This window comes from Bubalus kerabau, chromosome 7, assembly GCF_029407905.1.
Source record: "Bubalus kerabau isolate K-KA32 ecotype Philippines breed swamp buffalo chromosome 7, PCC_UOA_SB_1v2, whole genome shotgun sequence".
Taxonomy (NCBI): domain Eukaryota; kingdom Metazoa; phylum Chordata; class Mammalia; order Artiodactyla; family Bovidae; genus Bubalus; species Bubalus kerabau.
In genome coordinates this window covers 75,913,451-75,930,043 of record NC_073630.1, presented here as the reverse complement: position 1 = coordinate 75,930,043, position 16,593 = coordinate 75,913,451, and the positions used below count along the sequence as shown (strand labels likewise).

The 16,593-nt window shown below is 39.2% G+C and overlaps 2 protein-coding genes across 11 annotated transcripts in view; one reads left to right on the top strand and one right to left on the bottom strand.

Moving 5' to 3' along the window:
- The window catches only part of AASDH (aminoadipate-semialdehyde dehydrogenase), a 28,848-nt gene extending 28,280 nt beyond the window's left edge, over positions 1–568 (top strand). For 4 of the 8 annotated variants that reach the window (XM_055588642.1, XM_055588641.1, XM_055588643.1 and 1 more), the window contains exon 15: positions 82–568. In XM_055588642.1, the coding sequence (XP_055444617.1) occupies positions 82–504 (423 nt within the window). In that variant the 3' untranslated portion in view covers positions 505–568. The remainder of the gene's footprint in view (positions 1–81) is intronic. The other 4 variants (XM_055588647.1, XM_055588644.1, XM_055588646.1 and 1 more) reach the window with 2 other exon arrangements.
- Positions 569–11,449: 10,881 nt separating this feature from the next.
- Positions 11,450–16,593, bottom strand: part of CRACD (capping protein inhibiting regulator of actin dynamics) — a 288,315-nt gene continuing 283,171 nt past the window's right edge. For all 3 annotated transcript variants that reach the window (XM_055588637.1, XM_055588638.1, XM_055588639.1), the window contains 2 exons: positions 16,383–16,545; positions 11,450–14,343 (listed from right to left, as the gene is read on the bottom strand). In XM_055588637.1, coding sequence (XP_055444612.1) covers positions 14,183–14,343; positions 16,383–16,545 — 324 coding nt within the window. In that variant the 3' untranslated portion in view covers positions 11,450–14,182. The remainder of the gene's footprint in view (positions 14,344–16,382; positions 16,546–16,593) is intronic.

Here is a 16,593-nt window from a genome sequence, read left to right as displayed (position 1 = left end):
ATTTTATTAAGAATTTCATAAAGCTTTAATCTACAGAATTGTTGAAATGAATGAATTGTTTTTGCCTTTATCACCCTTCAGGTTTGGCAGTTCTCTACCAATGAACCAATCTTTTCATCCCCATGCACCTCAGCATCAGAGCAAGAAATATTTTTTGGTTCTCATGACTGCTTTATCTACTGTTGTAGTATGAAAGGTCACCTCCAGTGGAAATTTGAAACTACTGCAAGAGTGTATTCAACGCCTTTTGTTTTCCGTAACTACAACCATAACAGTGAAATGTTACTGGCAGCAGCATCTACTGATGGGAAACTGTGGATCTTGGAATCTAAGAGTGGACAGTTGCAAAGTGTGTATGAACTTCCTGGAGAAGTTTTCTCTTCTCCTGTGGTCTGGGAATCAATGCTTATTATTGGATGTAGAAATAATTATGTTTATTGTCTGGATTTATTGGGTGACAAAGGTAATGAAGTGCAGTCCTTAGAATATACAGGAGATATTTGAAAACATTTTATATTACTGAGCTTGTGGATAGTCTTATATTAAAGATTATATTTTGTTTAAGAAACTTGTCTATTACACTTTATTGGAAAACAGCCATACTTTACTTCCTATAGGAGCAACAGATGCTTTTACAAGGAATTATAGAACGAAACACATCCTAATGCCTGTTATAATTATTAATTAAAGGAATATCGATGTTCTTCTAATTTCTATAGATGTCCTACTTTGGGTTTTTTTATAAAAGACCTCTGGGAAAAAAGATCAAAATATACTTGGTGGGTTAAAAACTTAGTCTGTGATGTAATTAACATTAACACCATTCACTCGTTTATACTGAGAATCATAACAAAATGTTGTCAAAGATAGGATCTACTTATCAAATTAGTTTCCTTAATTTAGTATTTTTAAGTGAACAAAGTTCCAATGTAGAATAATATATATATATATGTATATATATATATATATACACTCTGTATTGTTTCAAGTTGATATACTTTCTTTTCTCAGTTTTTGGTATATGAACATTGACTATTTTTTACACCTATATTTTTCAATTTATTAGATTTTACTACTGTAACAGCTGTTTTTGTTGTCAGTAGTTTGAAGGTAGGGAGTGCAGCAAAAACCAGGAAAGAAGAAAACCTCTTATACTTTTAAGTGTCATGATTTCTCATAATACTTAGTGTGGTCTTTCAGTCCCGTAGCACTTTGCTTATACATACTCCATTTGCCTGGTACTAAGTTGCCCCCAGTGAACTGTACCTTCTCTGGAAGCCATGCCCTCTATGCTTCCCCCTTCTCTTATGCCTGGGCTAGGCCTGTGGTTTGCTTTAACCTAGAGAATGCAGTGATGGTGATATGATGCCACTTTCTGAGCCTAAATTTTAAGAAGTTGTGGTAGCTTCTGCTTTTATAGCCATGGGAGCCCTGAGCAGCCACATCAGTCTGGCTGTCTACTGGAGAAGACATGTAATGAGGGAGCCATGAGCTAAGACTACACTGAGAAGAACCAAGGAAGCCAGTGAACAGTGACAGTCAATGATATGGCCCCCCGCATTCCAGCCAACTCCAGCGAGACACTGTGTTGCTGACCTTTCCCCTAAATCTGCAGACAACTGTAGTATCATTTCATTTGTTCATTCATTCACCAGTAGAATCTCAAATATCAAACATTCCAGAGTTCTTGGTGGCAAGCAATAGAAGGTAAATTTGGGCTATTTTAAGTAGAAAGTATTTATTTATTTTTATTGAAGTATAATTGATGTACAATATTTTTTATTGAAGTATAATTGATGCACAGTATTATATAAGTATTATATAGAAATTCACAGTTTTTAAATGTTATATGCCTTTAAAACACTGGCTATATTCCCTGTGTTATACAATATATCCTTGTAGCTTATTTATTCTATACACAATAGTTTGTACCTCTTAATCCCTTACCACCGTTTTGCCCTTCCTCCTTTCCCTCTCCCCGCTGGTAACCACTAATTTGTTCTCTATATTTGTGAGTCTGATTCTTTTATGTTAGATTTACTAGCTTGTTCTATTTTTTTAGATTCCATGTAAAAGTGATATCATACAAAATACTTATCTTTCTCTGACGCATTTCATTTAGCATAATGACCCTCCAAGTCTATCCATGTTTTGCAAATGGCAGAATTTTGTTCTTTTTATGGCTGAGTAGTATTCCATTGTATACATACACCATATCCTCTTAATCCATTCATCTGTTGATGGACACTTAAATTGCTTCCATATCTTGGCAATTATAAATAATACTGCTGTGAACATTGGGATGCATATATTTTTTTGAACTAGTGTTTTTCTTGTTGTTTTTGTTTTTCAGATATAATATATCCAAGAGTGGTGGAATTGCTGAGTCATATGGTAGTTCTATTTTTTAGCTTTTTTGAGATACTTGCATACTGTTTTCCACAGTGGCTACACCAATTTAGGTTTCTCCTCAACAGGCGATTCCCCTTTTCTCCACTTCCTCACCATCATTTGTTGTTTGTGTTCTTTTTGATGATAACCATCCTGACCTGTCTGTCATGATATCTCATTGTAGTTTGTATTTGTACTTCCCTGGTGATGAGTGATGTTGAGGATCTTTTCATGAGCCTGTTGATCATCTGCATTTCCTTTCTGGGAAAAATATCTGTTCAGGTCTTCTGCCCAGTTTTTAATCAGTTCTTTTTCTTTTGATGTTGAGTTGTATGAGTTATTTATATATGTTGGATATGACCACAAGTTGGTCATATCATTTGCAAATATTTTCTCCCATTCAATAGGTTGTCTTTTCATGTTGGTGATGGTTTCCTTTGCTGTACATAAGTTTTGAAGCTTAAATAGTTCCCATTTGTTTATTTTTTATTTTATTTCCTTTGTTTTAGGAGACGGATTCAAAACAATATTGCTACAGTATGTGTCAGAGTGTTCTGCCTATGTTTTTCTCTAGGAGTTTTATGGTTTCCAGTCTTATATTTATATCTTTAATCCATCTTGAATTAATTTGTGTATATAGGTTCTAATTTCATTCTTTCATGTGTAGCTGTCCAGTTTTTGCAACACCAATTACTGAAGAGATTTTTCCCCTCCATTTAATATTCTTGCCTCCTTTGTCATAGATTAATTGACTGTAAATGTGTGGGTTTATTTCTGGGCTCTCTATTCTGTTCTGTTGATGTTTTCTGCCAGTGCCATACTGTTTTGATTATTGTAGCTTTGTAGTATAGTTTGACGGAGAAGGCAGTGGCACCCCACTCCAGTACTCTTGCCTGGCAAATCCCATTGACAGAGGAGCCTGGTAGGCTGCAGTCCTTGGGGTCACTAGGAGTCGGACATGACTGAGCGACTTCCCTTTCACTTTTCACTTTCATGCACTGGAGAAGGAAATGGCAACCCACTCCAGTGTTCTTGCCTGGAGAATCCCAGGGACGAGGGAGCCTGGTGGGCTGCCATCTATGGGGTCACACAGAGTCGGACACAACTGAAGCAACTTAGCAGCAGCAGCAGCAGCAGTATAGTTTGAAGTCAGGGAACTTGATTTGTCTAGATCTGTTCTTCTTTCTTGGTATATTTTAGCTGCCTAGGGTCTTTTATGTTTCCACACAAATTTTAAAATTATCTGTGAAAAATGCCCTTGGTATTTTGATAGAGACTGCATTAAATTTGTAGGTTTCCTTGGTATTAATTCTTCCAGTCTCTGAATATGGTATATTTTCCCATCTGTTTGTGTTGTCTTCAGTTTCTTTCATCAGTACCTTATGGTTTTCCCAATACAGGTATTTTACCCCTAAGGAGGTTTATACCTAGGTATTTTAATCATTTTAATGCAATGGTAAATGGGATTATATACTTAATTCCTCTTTCTGATTACTCATTTTTAGTATATAGAGATGGAACCGGTTTCTGTATGTTAATTTGTATCCTACAACTTTACTAAATTCATTGATGAACTCTAGTAGTATTCTGATGGTGTATAGGATATTTTGTGTATAGTATGTCATCTGCAAACAAACAGTGACAGTTTTACTTCTTCCTTTCCAGTTTGTTGTTGTTCAGTTGCTCAGTTGTGTCCAACTCTGTGACCTCATGGACTGTAGCATGCCAGGCTTCCCTGTCCTTCACGGTCTTCCAGAGTTTGCTCAAATTCATGTCCATTGAATTGGTGATACCATCCAGCCATTTTACTTTTCTTGTCCAATTGCTGTGACTAGGACATCCAAAACTGTGTTGATTAAAAGTACCTTGAGTGGCCATCGTTGTTTTGTTCTTGATCTTAGAGGAAACACTTTCAGATTTTCACCTTTGAGTATGATGTTAGCTGTGTGTTTGTCATATATGGCCTTTATTATGTTGAGGTATGTTCCCTTTATACACATCTTCTGGGGAGTTTTTATCATAAATGGATGTTGAATATTGTCAGAAGCTTTTCTGCATCTATTGAGGTGATCATACAGTTTTTATTCTTCAGTTCGTTAATGTAGTGTTATACTGATTGATTTGCAGATACCAAAAAGTCCCTGCATCTTTAGGATAAATCCCTCTTAATCATGTTTTACGACCCATTTGATGTATTGTTGGATTTAGTTTACTAGTATTTTGTTGAGGAATTTCTGCATCTATCTTTATTAGCGATATTGGCCTATAATTTTCTATTTCTTTTTTTCTGTAGTATCTTTGGTTTTAGTATCACAGCAATGCTACCTTCCTAGAATGAGTTCAGATGCATTCCTTCTTCTGCAATTTTTTGGGAATAGTTTGAGAAAGATAGGTGTTAATTCTTCTCTAAATGTTTTGTTGAATTTACTCGTGAAGCCATCTGATCCTGGACTTCTATTGGGAGTTATTAAATTGCTGATTTAGTTTCATTACTGGTAACTGATCTATTCATATTTTCTATTTCTTCCTGGTTCAGTCTTGGCAGATTGTACATTTCTAGGAATTTGTCACTTTCTTCTGAGTTGTCCATTTTATTGGCATATAGTTTTCCATAGTAATCTCTTCTGATGTTTCATATTTCTGTGGTGGTGTTTGTAACTTCTTTTTCATTTCTGATTTTGTTGATTTGTGCTCTCTTTTCTTGATGAGTTCAAACTAAAGGTTTATCAGTTTTTTAAATCTTTTCAAAGAAGCATTTTTTAGTTTCATTGATAATTTTATTGTTTTTAAAGTTTATTTATGCTCTAGTCTTTATGATATGTTTCCTTATACTAACTTTGGGTTTTGTTTGCTCTTTTTCTAGTTTAACTGTAACATTAGGTGGTTTGAGATTTTCCTAATTTCCTGAGATCTTGTATCACCATAAACTTCCCTCTTAGAACTGCTTTTGCTGTGTCCCATAGATTTTGGATCATTGTTTTTCATTTTCATTTGTCTCATTCTTTTTTAATTTCCTCTTTGACTTCTTCAATAATCCATTGGCTTTTTTGTTTTTAGTAGCATATTGTTTAGCCTCCATCATGTAGTGTCCTTTGTCTCCTCCAACAATCTCTATTTTAACATCTATTTTATCAGGTCTAAGTATTGCTACTCTGGCTTTCTTATTATCTTTATTTGCATTCAATACCTTTTGCATCCCTTCACTTTCAATATATGTATGTCTTTAAATCTGAGTCTCCTATAGGCAGGATTCCTTTTTCTTTTTTTGCCTTCAGCCACTTGATGTCTTTTGGAGCATTTAATCCATTTACATTTGAAGTAATTATTGCTATGCATGTTCTTATTGCCATTTTGTTAATTGTTTTGGGGTAGTTTTTGTAGGTTTTTTGTTGTTGTTGTTCCTGTCTTCTTTTGTTATTTGATGACTATCTTTAATATTTGGATTCCTTTCCTTTTGTGTATCTATTATAGATGTTTGGCTTGTAATTACCATGACAATTACTACAGATGGTGATTGCAGCCATGAAATTAAAAGACGTTTACTCCTTGGAAGGAAAGTTATGACCAACCTAGATAGCATATTGAAAAGCAGAGATATTACTTTGCCAACAAAGGTCCATCTAATCAAGGCTATGGTTTTTCCTGTGGTCATGTATGGATGTGAGAGTTGGACTCTGAAGAAGGCTGAGCGCCGAAGAATTGATGCTTTTGAACTGTGGTGTTGGAGAAGACTCCTGAGAGTCCCTTGGACTGCAAGGAGATCCAACCAGTCCATTCTAAAGGAGATCAGTCCTGGGTGTTCTTTGGAAGGAATGATGGTAAAGCTGAAACTCCAGTACTTTGGCCACCTCATGCGAAGAGTTGACTCATTGGAAAAGACTCTGATGCTGGGAAGGATTGGGGGCAGGAGGAAAAGGGGACAGCAGAGGATGAGATGGCTGGATGGCATCACTGACTTGATGGACGTGAGTTTGAGTGAACTCCGGGAGTTGGTGATGGACAGGGAGGCCTGGCGTGCTGCAATTCATCAGTTTGCAGAGTTGGACACGACTGAGCGACTAAACTGAACTGAACTGATTTATATAGCAATCTATTTATACAAGATTGTTTTAAGTTCTTGACCTCTTAATTTCAAATGCATTTTAAGAATCCTGTATTTGTACTTTCCTCCCCTCACAATTACTGTTTTTGATATCTTTTTTTTGTGGTTCAGTTTCTAAGTTGTGTCCAACTCTCTGCCACCCCATGAACTGCAGGACACCAGGCTTCCCTGTTCTTCACCATCTCACAACGCTAGTTCAAACTCATGTCCATTGAGTCACTGATGCCATCCAACCATCTCATCCTCTTATGCCCCCGTCTCCTCTTGCCCTCAATCTGTCCCAGCATCAGGGTCTTTTCCAGTGAGTCAGATCTCTGCATTAGGTGGCCAAAGTATTGGAGCTTCAGGTTCAGCACCAGTCCTTCCAATGAATATTCAGGGTTGATTTCCTTTAGGATTGACTGGTTGGATCTCCTTGCTGTCCAAGGGGCTCTCAGGAGTCTTCTCCAGCACCACAGTATGAAAGCATCAATTCCTCAGCACTCAGCCTTCTTTATGGTCCAACTCTTAGTCCATACATCCATATTCTTGTTTTTTAACCTCCCTACTAGCTTTGTGCGTGGGTGATTTCCTACCTTTACTGAATGTTTGCTTTTACCAATAAGCTTTTTCATTTTGTAATTTTCATTTTTCTAATTGTGGCCTTTTTTACTAAGAGAAAATCCTTTAATATTTCTTGTAAAGCTGGTTTGGTAGTGCTGAACTCTTTTAGCTCTTGCTTATCTGAAAAGATTTTGATCTTTCCGTAAAATCTGAGTGAGAGCCTTGCTGGGTAGGGTATTCTTGGTTGTAGGCTTTCCTTTCATCACTTTAAATATGTTGCCCTTCTGGCCTACATAGTTACTGATGAAAAGTCAACTGATAGCCCTTTATGAGTTCCATGTTATTTGTTGTTTTTCCTTTGCTGGTTTTAATATTCTCTAATTTTTAACATTTAATTACAGTATTTTAGTGTGTTCTTCTTTGGGTTAATCCTATATGGGACTCTGCACTTCCTGGACTTGAATGTCTGTTTCCTTTCCCAGGTTAGGGAAGTTTTCAACTATTATGGCTCAAATATGTTCTCAGCCCCTTTCTCTATTCTCCCCTGTAATGTGAATATTAGTGCATTTGATGTTGCCCCAGAGGTCTCTTATACAGTCCTCATTTCTTTTTCTTTTTTTCTCTTCAGCAACAGTGATTTCCACTACTGTGTCTTCCAGGTCACTGATCCATTTATCTGTACCATTTAGTCTACGTTGATTCTTTTTAGTGTATTTTTAATTTCAGTTATTCTTCATCTTTGGATATTATTTATATTTTCTAGTGAGTATGAGTGATAGTCGCTCGGTCATGTCTGACTCTACGGCCCCAGGACTGTAGCCTGCCAGGCTCCTCTGTCCATGGAATTTTCCAGGCAAGAATACTGGAGAAGGTTGCCATTTCCTTCTCCATTATATTTTCCAACTCTTTGCTGAAAACCTTTTAAGTTTCACTCCGTGTACCCATTTTTTTCCCCCAGATTCTCTAATCATCTTTATGTTCATTACCCTGAACTCTTGCTTAGGTATTTGCCTTTCTCCACTTCACTTATTTCTTCTCGTGGGGTTTTATCTTGTTCGTTCATCTAGAACATGTTCCTCTTTTGCCTCATTTTGCCTAAGTTGCTGTTGGTATTTTGTTTCTGGTGAGTTGGTTATGTGCTCCAGCCTTAGAGGAGTGGTCTCCTGTAGGAGACCTCCTGCTGTCCCAGCAGTGCACTCCCCTCTCATCACCCAAGCGGTGTGCTCTGATGGCTCCCTGCTGTGCGGGGCCTTCTGTTGTGCTGAGCAAACTATGTGGGCTGTCTGGTAGGCTTGATTGGCTCCTGGTCAGGTTAGTTGCTAAGCCCTGCCCTGTGCAGAGGCTACTGGCCCCTGGTTGGTAGGACCAGGTCACAGGGTAGCTGACTATAGAACCCCAGGAGGCCCCGGGCTAGTCCTGGTTCATTGGTGGGTAGTCAGGGTCTAGAAGACTCCTGGGCTGTTGCCCACTCTGTGGTGGGTGAAGTCAAGTCCTGAGTTAGCACTGGTCTACTGACAAGCCGGGGGTCCTGGAACTGTTTTCAGATCACTGCTGGGGAGGAGGGGTAGAAGAGGGGCTGTTCCTGATGCAGTTGGGTACAGGGTCTCAGATATCCCAAAGCTTTTATTGAGTTGCTAGTGGGCAGGGCAAGGACCCAGGCCCATGTCATCCCAGGACATGGCCTGGGCTGCTGGTGGGACTTCAGGCTACAGGACTGTGGCTATCTTGGATCTGGTGTCTGCCCTGGGTGAGGTCGGTCCAGAGGTTGGAACTGGCTCCCTGAACAGTAGAGCCAGGCAGGGCTACATCTTGGGGCTAAAAACTAAAGGGAAGATTCCACAAAGGCCCTTGCCAATACCAGTGTGTATGTGGTAGGAGAAACTCCCAAGGATGGCTGGTGCCAGTGTCTGCGTCCCCAGGGTGAGCTGCAGCTGCCTCCTGCCTCTGAAAGACTCCACAATCAGCAGGAAGGTCTGACCTAGGCTTCTGTCAAATTATCTCTTATGCCCTGAGTCCCAGAGCATGTGAGATTTTATATGTGCCCTTTAAGATGAATTCTCTATTTCCCCTGGCTCTCTGGGAGTCCTGAAAGTAAACCTCACTGACTTTCAAAGCTAAATACTCTGGGGGCTTATCTTCCTGGTGCAGGACCCCTGGTCTGGGGAGCCCAATTTTGAGGCTCAGACCTCGTAGTCCTTTGGGAGAACCTTTCCGATATAATTAGTCTCCCATTTGTGGGTCTTCTTTCCAAAGATATAGGACTTGACCATATCTTCAGTATTACCATTTATCCATTTTGTTGTGGCTCATTATGCTTAAGTTGTGTAAGATCTTTTGGTAGGTTCCAGTTGTTATCATCAAATGTTGTTCTGGAAATAGTTGTGATTTTGGTGTGCCTGTGAAAGGAGATAAGCTCAGGGTCTTTCAAGATGACTGACTGCCATCATGGTCAGTCTCCTCCAGAGTGAATTTTTAAAAGAATATTAAGTCTCTTGCAGAATTATAGAGGGCTAGAGCTATACAGCCAGGAATAAGGAATGCCTAAAATCATCATATCATTTTGGGCAGAAGACAGCTGCCGTCTTTGAAACGAAATGCTTACTTGATGGCTGACCCCACTAACACCAGACACTGTTCCCTATCACTACCAGACTTCCTCACAGTTCCCCCGTCTTTTGGTCAGTTGCTCCCAATCCACAGTCCCTTCCAATTTGAGGTGACACATGTTGTCATGCCCACCAGAGTACAGGAAAGCACCTAACAGGCATTTCAACTATAGTAGGAGGTGAGTGCTGCCCTCTACTAAGACCCACAAGATGGAGACTTCCCCAGACTTAGAAAGGGCATTGAGGGCATGGTCAGCCCAAAAGAACAACATAACTTCTGCCAGGTTTTAGATCCATGCTGCTTCACCTTTAATGTATTCACCACCTGGAGCTGTTGCTAAATGCCTAGTCCAGTTGAGAGGAAAGGGCTTGGTTGAGCCACACTGGGACCTAAGGCAAAAGGGAAAATGAGTAATACTGACCCCGTATTTATTTAAAATTTTGATACTCGTTCATCATAGAATTTCCATTAATCTTTAAAAAAATTATTGCATTAAAATAGCACTTCTCTTACTTTTTTAGCACCCAAGGCAAGTGCCTTGTTCACATTACTCCATTTGCCCTCTGGCCCTGTGAGTCAGTTGGTCTGGTCTGGGGCCCTAACCTGTGTTTCTCACATGCTCTCAGCTTGTGCCATGCTGCTGTTCCATGGCCCATACTTTGAGTAAAGAGGTTGTAAAATCATTTTGTCTGAGACACTGCTGCTGCTGCTGCTGCTAAGTCACTTCAGTCGTGTCCGACTCTGTGCGACCCCATAGATGGCAGCCCACCAGGCTCCGCCGTCCTTGAGATTCTCCAGGTGAGAACACTGGAGTGGGTTGCTATTTCCTTCTCCAATGCATGAAAGTGAAAAGGAAAGTGAAGTCGCTCAGTCGTGTCCGACTTTTAGCGACCCCATGGATTGCAGCCTACCAGGCTCCTCCGTCCATGGGATTTGCCAGGCAAGAGTACTGGAGTAGGTTGTCATTGCCTTCTCTGTGTAAGTGTGGTGAGTGGCACTTTATACACCTGGTCTAATTTAACCCTCCAAAGAATCCTGTGAGGTAAGATAAAGGTCTATTCATTTCAACATCAAACATTACCATGTGGTCACACAGGTATAACACCTTTATGTCATGAAGGGCAAAAACTCATTCCTAGAACATACACTGTGACTAGCAACTGCCTCCCCTGCAAAAGCGGCCATCTCCTCAGAGGCTTGGGCTGTCGGGAAGTAGTTCAACTTGGTGTTTTTCACACAAGTGCAAGCCTGTTAGCATTTTGCCAAACACACATATCAGTGTGTGTTTCAACCTCTTTGAAGTCAATGCAGAATGTATGGAATGAAGATACGTACATTTTTGGTGTCTGAGACACAGACCAATTCAAATTTAGGATTCAGATAAACATTTTATTTGTCCCCTACTCATTGAAGTGAAAAAGTGGAAGTGTTAGTCACTCAATTATGTCTGACTCTTTGCGACTCCATGGACTGTAGCCCGCCAGGCTCTTCTGTCCAGGCAAGAATACTGGAATGGGTAGCCATTCCCGTCTCCAGGGGATCTTCCCAACTCAGGGATCAAACCTGGGTCTCCGGCATTGCAGGTGAATTCTTTTTTTATCATCTGAGCCACCAGGGAATCCCATTTTATTTGTCCCCTACTCATTATTTTTCTCCCAAAATATCTAATTAAAAAATAATAAGGTACCCTATAAAATGCCTTGAAATTTATCTTTCTTAACAAAAGTAAATATGAAGTCTCTGTAGATGGTCACTGAAATCGGTAAAAACTTCAACTTAAAAAGGAAATTCCATCAGTGCTGAAGATCTTGTGGGTATTTTTTATTGAAAGGTCTTTTTCCTTCAATAATGGACATTTTACATTAAAACTTTATACAACCAAAATCTCAAAATAATATTAAAATCACACTAAGGTATTTTCATTGTTAAGTCTACTACATTTTATTGTTGATAAAAATATTGCAAGACACTTGTAATTCTAATGTTTCTGCTTTAAAATAAGCAATTAAAACTAAATGTCACAAGAAGAGACAATACATACTACAATTTGCTAATAACTGGCTAAAATGATAATTTAATAGTAACATGTATAAGAAACAATTGCACTTGAAAAAAAAGTAAACAAAAAACCTCTAGTTTTGTATATTTAAGTCTTATGAACAGAGGTTAATCATCTATAACCTTGCCAGAAGTGTATATTTGTTTAAAAAAAAAAAGCTTGTGTATTTAACTAGCAATCATTCATTTCTTTTAAAAGTCTTGAATTCTTATATGCTTTACAGAATTACCCCCATAGTTTGTTGATCAGAAAAGACTGCAACACAACTAAAGAAAAATAACACTTCATTGGTATTTAGTGCAAATTTGGAGTAATTTTTACATGAAGTATTAAACATGTAGCCTTTAGAAGTTGTTGGAAGTGCTATGACTGTCTTTTCTTCAGTATACTCTTAAAGATTTTGATGGAAAATTTTTAACTGAGGTATTTCTCCTCCTTTGCACGGGCTCAGTGGTAAGCCAGTACAGACTTGACTTATCTACTTTTGTTAATGACCTGATCTCTTCGCCTGTTCTCTGCCATTACTGTGATTGTTATTCAAAGCCGACAGCATGAAAGAAAAAGTCAATGCAGAAGAATTAAAGTAGCACTATAATTCTAGGGCTCTAAGTGGAAAGATTCTTACTAAAAAAGTGTTATATTTGTGAGGAAATCATCAAAGGTAACAAATGCCTACATATTTGATTTAGAAATGAACAGTGTGGAAAACATGCAGTGGAATATTAATTGCGTCTCATAGCCATTAAAAAAATTAACGTCCCATTGATTCTGTTGAAGGTCCACTATATATGTTAACTCCAACTTGCAAAAGTACAACTATCCATTTCACCACACATGCCAGGTACTACCATGAGGCTGAGCCATTGTTTCCAGAAAGAAGATGCCTTGTATATGGTAAATACTTTTGCACTCATCCTTTCTTTAAGGTACATAATAGAATAACAGCACATTGTCATTGCATAAACAAGGAAAATGATACTCATAAAATACTAATAAAATGTGTTTTTGTAGGAGAGAAAAAATGGGTGTAATTCCTTCCCCTGCTGCACTAAGCAAAGGATTTGTATTTAGATTTTGAAGTCAGAATTGAAGAAAAAAGGACTATGTCAACATCATGAAATGTAAGTTAAGTTCTAGCAACGTGTGGGTTTGCTCTGTGTTTCATGTAAAGCAAATTTAGGGAAATAAAAGTGAATATATGTGGCTTTTAAATTGCCAAGCCCCCCCACACCTTTTAAAAAAATCTCATGTATATAATAACAAGGCCACTTAAAACTCTTGAGATGTTTTAATGCTATTGAACATTTGACTCCAAATATGAATTACTTGGCTATGGTAAAGAAAGAAATTCCCCACAGGAAGTCCTTAGTACAAAAGGCTTCAAATCTTGTCTTAACTGTTAACTTTCCCTAGCGACTTCAAAGATTTTCAGAGACATGTAATGTCAGTAGGCTCTTTTACTCCATAATAAATGGCTGGCTTGGAGGTTGTTTTATTCTTCTTCTTGTCTCACTTTTGCTGCTTTGGGTGAAGTGAGCCTCCCCTTCCGAGTTTTAAAAAGTAGGTAGCACTAGAAGCAGTGTATCCTACGCTTCTCACCCTTTGTGATATATCAGAACTGAAGCGTTTTTACCAGAATATACACAATCTGGCCTCATCCTTACAGGATCTCTGAGTAGGTCTGGGATAAAGCCTGAACTTGTTAAGAATAACTACACTAAATGGGGATTCTCAGAGACAGAGAATTTGTAGTTTTTTTTTTCTTAATCATTTATTATTTAAACATTTAAATTAAAATGTTCCCTAGGAGACAGCTGGGCCAAATGGTTAACATGTCCCTAAGGAGAGTTCTGGTATAACAGGGCCTGTAGCTCAACAGCATAGTACAAGAGTGAATGGTCTCGCTGTGTTACAGTTTCCGGTCGGGGCAAAATCATGAGAAGCAGAGACGGGCACAGAGTTGGAAACCAGACTTTTAACTTGCTGTTCCCAGTGGCTGCATTCAGGAGAACAGGCATTCTTGTCCTTTCACTAAGACTTTAGAAAAGGGTAGAAATCCCCAAGCACATGGTAAATAAATGGTTCAGAGAAAAGAAATTGGAGTAAAGAATCAAGAAAACCATTAATATTACAAAGGTTGGCAAAAGGGCATGTTCTGAATGGTGTGTGGGTGTGTGTGTGTGGAAGGGCCATGGCAGGCTCTTGTGAGGTCTTAGTCGAGAGATTTTACTTCATGTGGTCCCTCGGACGGAATTTTCTCTTCAAAACTAGGAGGAGCTCAAGGCACCAGGACCTAGGGTTGTGCAAATACACTCTTTACAAGGAACACCACCAGTTCAGTTTCTAAACATTATTTTAGAGCCTATCAAACATGCTTCTTTTCCCTAGTTTGGTTTTCTGTACCTCATATAAAAAATAAATAAATAAAAAGGGCAAGAGAAGAGCCAATGACTGCAATAAGAATGGATAAGAGTCACTCTTTACTTAATAATCTGCGGACAGTCGCTCCAGGCCTTGGCTTTCCTTTTGGCCAAAGCCAGCCAGGCTGGCTCTGTTGACACGGGGGCAGCATCTGGGTTGGAGAACCTCTTTGTGACTTCTTTCACCAGTGGCGCTGGGGGAGCTGAATCAGAGATCTCCACTGGATTTTGAAGGAAAAGGAGAAAGGAATATAAGTCAGAGCCACATTTTTTTGATTTATCACAAGTATGAGATTAAGAAAGCAAAACCCACTGAAGCACCGAGCATCTCTGGCAAGAAGAAATTATGGAAAGAAACCTATGTGGTCCTAACAGCTGCATACAGAATTACAGTGATCACAGTGCAGTCAATCTTAATTTCAGAGAATTTCTAGAAACCCAGTTTTCTCTGTGCTCAGAAGCTATGCCTGCACAATAATAGTAATAATAGGTAAATTCTGTGATTCTAAGTCATGCAACCAGTCAACTTGATGAAGAAAAAGATTAAACCAGTAGTTTGAAGTTTGAACTTGTTAGCTGGTAAGTTTAAAAGCTACTTCCTCCACCAAGCATGCCCTGGGTCCCTCCTCCCTCCAAGACCTATGGATCCTTCCTGCTCTTATGACTCAGACTTGTCTAACAAATTCTTTTGTCTCCTATCACTATTTATCAGACCTCAGAGGCTTTGTATGGTGAGGGCTCCCATCTTATTTTTGGGTCATATGTAGTGCCTATGGCAGTGGCCTTACAGGTATGCAGAACTCTGGAAATACTGATTAAAAAGACAAAACTTCAGAAGAAGGCTTGCTTTATTAAGGTGGAGCCAACTCTGAATTGCATTTACCCTTTGGTGTCTCTAAGAAATCAGGCAGACAAAGGTTGATCTTGTTGTTGACTTTGGAGAATTCTGAAAGAATTCTCTCTTGACCCTTATCAATATGATGTTTAGAATCCTTAATTCCTGGGTATAAGATCAAATTAAGTAAGTCCCTTGGAAGTTCTTGAGAAAATGTTCCAAAGTAGTTTTCAAATGTAAAGTTTTTTTCCTCCACACCAAATAGTAAATATAGCTTTCCTCATGAGACTTCTTTACATTTCCAGACATCAGCTAGCAGGTATTTCTTAAGGCATAAAAAAATCTTGGGTCTAGAGGGTGGGTGTCCTCTGAGGAACAGACAGGGCTGCCTACTGGGGAAAACAGGGACCCTAACAGCCCGCGAGAGGAAGCTCTTTCAAACTCTCCATCCTCCAAGTGACTTGCAATAAGGAAACAGTCATAAACATTATTGGATCATTTTAGCTTTTAACAGGATAAAGATTTTTTTTTTAACTTGCCCATGTCTCTTACATGTCATGAATTTGTATGAACACTGCTGTTGTTCATTAACATCAGGGACTTAGAGCAGAACAACTGTGCTCTCTAATGTCACACCTGAGTCAGAAGTTAGCTATCTGAAATCACATCAGTGAGAAGGGGCCAGCCCACTTTTGCCTGGAGCATCTGAGCCACTTGGCTCACCATGATTCAGAGAAGCAGTTTCCATTTCTAGCCAGGGCAGAGCTCCAGGTAGGGGATTTCTCATACAGCTTTTTCACACTGGTCTTAAGTATGTGGCGTCAAAGGAAACAGGCTCCTGAATCCGCTTTTCAGCTCAGGCTTGATGTCAACTACTTGGCTTTGAGACTATCAAAAAACACTGGCTCCATTTAAATTCTACCTAAAATTCACCCTTTCCTCACATCCTAATATAAACTTGTCTCATCTTTTGTTTAGACGGTTCTTATGGTATGCAGTCTTCCTTGCTACAGGAAGTCAAAAAACCTCATCTTGTTGGACCACAGGCAATGGAGGTGGAGAAGGCTCATATCACCTTGTTAAAGGCTCAGGAATTTAACAAGCCACTTGATATCACATTGGTAATCTGAAATTAGCCATGGTTGGGAGTATTTACACCACAGAAAAGGACAAATACTACAAATCACAGGTATCTCTAATCCCTGAAGACCTGACTGTTAAATGTGTATCATCACCCCACTGATAGTGGGTATGTTTCTGATGATATTTATCCATGTCAGAGTTTATGAATGGGGTGGCAAGACAGCTTGTGCTCTGAAATGCCTAAAATGCTGTGCTAGTTTCTACACTGGAGGAAATAAAACACGCTTTAAGGGAAAAAAACCTTTAAGTACACTTAAGTAGAAATGGACCTGTTCTCTCTACCTGTCACTGATGTAGGAAGAGTGTTGGCCTTTTTAAGTTGTTCTCTGCGCTCAAGCCTGGACACTGGTGTCTCTGGCTTCTTCTCTTCTGGCTGAGTGGTGGGCTTGTGCAGGGAACCAGCTCTGCTGACGCTGCTGCTTCCAGGCTGTGGGGTGACACTGACCTGCATGGACAGAAAGCCAAGGAAAGCATGTATTCATCCTAAAGACAG